Source organism: Choristoneura fumiferana, chromosome 20 (genome assembly GCF_025370935.1).
Source record: "Choristoneura fumiferana chromosome 20, NRCan_CFum_1, whole genome shotgun sequence".
Taxonomy (NCBI): domain Eukaryota; kingdom Metazoa; phylum Arthropoda; class Insecta; order Lepidoptera; family Tortricidae; genus Choristoneura; species Choristoneura fumiferana.
In genome coordinates this window covers 13,396,649-13,401,461 of record NC_133491.1, presented here as the reverse complement: position 1 = coordinate 13,401,461, position 4,813 = coordinate 13,396,649, and the positions used below count along the sequence as shown (strand labels likewise).

General features: G+C 38.8%; 1 protein-coding gene across 1 annotated transcript; it reads left to right on the top strand.

The window, feature by feature from the left end:
- The first annotated feature begins 341 nt into the window (after nt 1-341).
- LOC141439092 (uncharacterized) lies at nt 342-2,738 on the top strand. Its single transcript, XM_074103228.1, has 2 exons — nt 342-555; nt 1,312-2,738. Exon 2 carries the CDS (start codon nt 1,318-1,320, stop codon nt 2,587-2,589), a length of 1,272 nt encoding a protein of 423 aa, XP_073959329.1. The 5' UTR covers nt 342-555; nt 1,312-1,317; the 3' UTR covers nt 2,590-2,738.
- The last annotated feature ends 2,075 nt before the right edge of the window (nt 2,739-4,813 follow it).

The following is a 4,813-nucleotide window of genomic DNA, read 5'->3' as shown; positions in this document are numbered from 1 at the left end:
GTAGACGTCTTTCGGCTGACATGATGATGATGATGAGTGGGATAAGTAGGTAGCTTAGAGCAGTATTTGTTTTTGCGAGATCATAGTTTCAGACCTCAGTGCTAAGTAGGTAGGCATTATTCTTGATCATGATGCGTTGTAAGCGTGCTACAATCAGCGACAGATAAATCGTTCGCGATTTTCGCTCGCTGGTCATAATTATTACGTACTTTTAAAATATCTTGAATGTATAAAAAAAATGTTTTTTTTCCATAAAACCTAAACTTATAGGTACTAATACTCTTTGCCCAAACCTAAAACATATCCAGCTTTATGAAAGCATCTGTCAAATACTGTCACGCGTCACATAATCCAGTATGGTGCGATATTTCTGATCGCTTGTTTTGGAACTTTGAAATTAATAATGTGATCTAATTACTAACGTTATGTCCTTCTTCCTTGTGTAATTCCTATTCTTACATAATGTCTATTTACAGAACTTATTTATAAGATAAACATGAGTGGTTTTACTTTAAACAAACCTTATTAAATTGGAGCAATCATTAAAATAAAAAGGTAATCCATATATATTACAAATGCGAAAGTGTGTGTGTTTGTGTGTATGTCTGTCCGTCTTTCACGTAGAAACGGAGCGATGGATCGACGTGATTTTTGGCATAGAGATAGTTTTATGGACCAGAGAGTGACATAGGCTACTTTTTATCGCGGAAAAATGCACAGTTCCCGAGGGAACAGCGCGTGATAACCGAATTCCACGCAGGCGAAGCCGCGGTCAAAAGCTAGTATTGCTTTATATTTCTTAAGATATTTTACAATGTTTTTTTAGGTGAGATAATAAAATAATCGGAAACTATGCTCCAATCGTAACAGCTCCGAAATGCATACAATTGTATCTTTTTTCGACGTTACATGAGACTAGAAAATAATTACAATTGTCGCCTTTTTACGCTTCATCAACCCCGGACTCAAAAGAGGGGTGTTTTATGTTTGCCGCTAACGTCTGTCTATCTGTCTGTGGTATCGTAGCTCTCGTCTCAAATGGATGGATCGATTTAAATGCGGTTTTTTACGCGAAAGCTAGTTTCATTGCGGTGGTTTAGCATACAGGTATGCTTTTTTAATTTCATCAAAATCGGTTCAGGCGTTTATGAGGTATTGAACTTTTTTTATGGTATAGGGGGCGAACGAGCAAACGGATCGTCTAATGGTAAACGATTACTTTAAAATGACTATGTCGAAAGTAAAAGAATACTTAACTTTATGACAAACCAGTTTCATCTTAAATATTATAAAAAAATATTTCTGTTTCAGAAAAACATGGAGCAAATTTTCATGATCGAAGTTTTCGTTAAAAAAATTATACTTAAAGTAGAACCACCTGAAAAAGATGAATATGAGTTACGCTTGGAGGCAGAAGAGAAGAAAAGGGAAGCTGAAGCCGCGGCCGCAGCTGCTGCTGCTGCAGCAGGCAAAAAAGGTGCAAAAGGCGGCGACAAGAAGAAAGGTAAAAAGGAACCACCCATGCCATCTGAAGAAGAGATGAAATTTATGCAAACTTGTACCATGCAAATGAACTGTTTACCTCTATTCGATTTCATTGTGGCCCATGACAACTTTGTGGCACCCCCGCCGCCAGAACCCCCAGGCAAAAAACCCAAAAAACCACCCAAACCAAAGAAAGGTAAAGCTCCCCCTCAAAAACTAATTTTGCCATCCGAACCGCTACCACAGCCACCTTATTTCGGAGTCGGAAACTCTGTAATCTTCCTCTCCAGACCTTCGAAGTTGGAAGAAGTCTTGAGAAAAACTCCAATTTACATCACGGTTTGGAACAGAGAACAGGAATTCAACTGCGTAGGATTTTGCGTAGTAGAATGGCATAACTCGTTTTTTGAGTGTCTTCAAAGATCAGGAAATATGAATCCAGTTAACATGGACCAAGCGGAGTACAGAGAAACCGGCAGACCAGAAATGATAACCAACACAGTAGAAATGACAAGGCCGCTGCAATGTGAAGAGGATCTAAAAGCTTCTGGTGAAGTAGAATTCTTCATAAGATTGTCTTGCTTAGGCAATAGAGTTATAAGTTACTTCGTCGCATTACCAGAGATGGAGAGGCTGCCAGGAAGGAAATATCTTTCGGATGACTTGAAGCTAAAGGATGTTGAAGTTGTCAGACACTGGGAGGGTACTACAATAGACAGCGTACCACCAGTGGCGTACTTTTTCGGTGCTCCGGACATAACTAGAGAGCCGATTCGCCCTGTACCGGAACCAGTGCTATACGAAGACTTCGTAGCTCCATACACTGAAAGCGAACTTTGCATCATGGCCATGGGCTTTCCGAAAGGGCCGTGTGGAGGTACGAATTGTCCTAAACGCATGGATTACAGAGGTTCACAACACCAGTTTATACCAGGTGAAACGTTAAAGGGAAAATACCATCATGGACTTTTTGTGAATAAGCGTGATGTCCATGGTCCTTGTGGGAGATTGGACTGTCCTTTAGCTAAAAAAGTCAGGTCTTACTTGTGTACAGAAGGCAGCTATAAACCTTGTAAGAAGCCGTGTTGCAAAGACTATTACTAATGCTAAGTGTGCAGTCAGTTTGGATTTTAAAATTTTAAGTGAATTGCTACAAAAAACTGTCATGACAATAATGTAAAATAACTAAATACATAGGTAACAAACGAAATTTATTAATTTATTAATCAATAAAAAACTACAGCATTTCATTTATAAAACCAATGCGGTGTTAACTTCAATTAAGTAGCAATACAAAAAACAAAAAGACATAGGTACCTACAGTCGCCATCAGTTATTTCAGAGCGGCCAAGGTGATCAAAAATATCGAAAAATGAACTCTAATGCCTTAATAATAGAGTGCTTGTGCTGATATTTTTGACCACCTTGGCCACTTCGAAATATAGTCTGATAGTGAGTATACATGAAACAGAGAGAGAGAAAATCGGCTAAAATACAGAAAATTAGAGAGAATTGCAAAAGTTCAACACATTAAATCTCACTAATATCTCATCTGCTCAATAACAGTACCTTATTCAATCTAAATAAATTATCTTAAAAGGATGCGCGTGACCCATTGTTTCACATTACTGATTTGATTGCACCTAAACAATCCTTTAATTAAAATAACGATTTATCGTTTCGCTTTCACTTTTTGTACTAACGGGGACATGATGACTCAGTCATAAATGATCTCATCGGTTAACCACTTGTCAGAAATACATAAGAGTTTACTATGATTCAAAGTCAATGTCAGATTATCTGTTCCTGAAACAGAGCCGATGCAGCATCTTGAAGCGGCTGAAAAGCAAAATTGGCCAAATATACCCCAATATCTAGGCACCGCATACGACTTTGTTCCATTCGGTGTTAATACCCCTGATCCGTGGGGTCCCAGCGCTTTAAAGTTTTTCATAGATTTTTTAAAAAGATTAGTATAGTATCATTTAAAATCTACTGTTGTCTCTCAATTTGCACAATGTAGTACTCGTATACAGACCACAGACCTAAGTGTATAATGTTTTTTCATCGTATTTTGACGGTTAAGTTCGTATTTATCTTGCTTCTTCAGTAAGCTAGTTGAAAAAGCAAGATGAATGCAAAATTTTTGGACAAAATACGATGACAAAACATTACTCACTCTCACTCTCACTACATCTGTAACATATTAAAAAGTGTATGAGACATCCTGTTCAGTACTTGTATAGCAGACGTCGATTACAATGCACTGTCAAGGCTAATGATAAATGCATCAGTTTGCGGTATTTTTCCTAGTAACGAAACAGGATCATAAATTTCGCATTAGTGTACCTCAGGGCACTCATTACTCATTCTAAGTCAGGACTGATGGCTGAATAAGCGGTAAATCATTAAAGGTTCCGTTTACCATGACGGTTTGCCCATTAGGGCTTGCAGCTAGATTTTACAGTCAAGGAAAGTGAATCGCGTACCAGGGTGGGACCTTTGTGCTACTAATGACATGTTGACATGCCATACATCTGGCAAAGAGATCATAGCAAAATTCATTATGAAAAGGTTCCACCCTGGTAGTTTACTGGACTGTAGGTACATGTTTCGGACTATTTTGTGTGAAATGTGGGGTGTGAAAGAATATGGGGACCTGTACTTACCTATGTTATGTAAGTCATGTTACAATTTCATCGCTAAATTAAAAACTCCTTCAAAATACTACTAATTCAAAAGCTTGTAAGTTCCGTAATACCACTGCATTTGAATCATGTTGTACGGCACTTGTGTTCATATAGCAACGTTACAAGTAATGAGTCAGCCGTGGTGGCCGAGTGGTTTGACCTATGGCCTCTCAAGCAGAGGATCGTGGGTTCAAACCCCGGCCCGCACCTCTGAGTTTCTTCGAAATTCATGTGCGAAATTACATTTGAAATTTACCACGAGCTTTACGGTGAAGGCAAACATCGTGAGGAAACCTGCACGAACCTGCGAAGCAATTCAATGGTGTGTGTGAAGTTTCCAATCCGCACTGGGCCCGCGTGGGAACTACGGCCCAAGCCCTCTTATTCTGAGAGGAGGCCTGTGCCCAGCAGTGGGACGTATATAGGCTGGGATGATGATGATGACAAGTAATGAAGAAATGTAAAACTAAATGGTTAACGCGCGTGAAGTCGTGGCGAAAGCTTAGTCTCTCGACATAGCAGTAAACCTAAAGTGACCTAAAACAGTAATTTGAAGAAGTGTTAATTTAATCTTAACGATAATCAAACATTATGATTATGACCTAATTAAACCTTTCCCGGTTTTTAACTGTCATAAT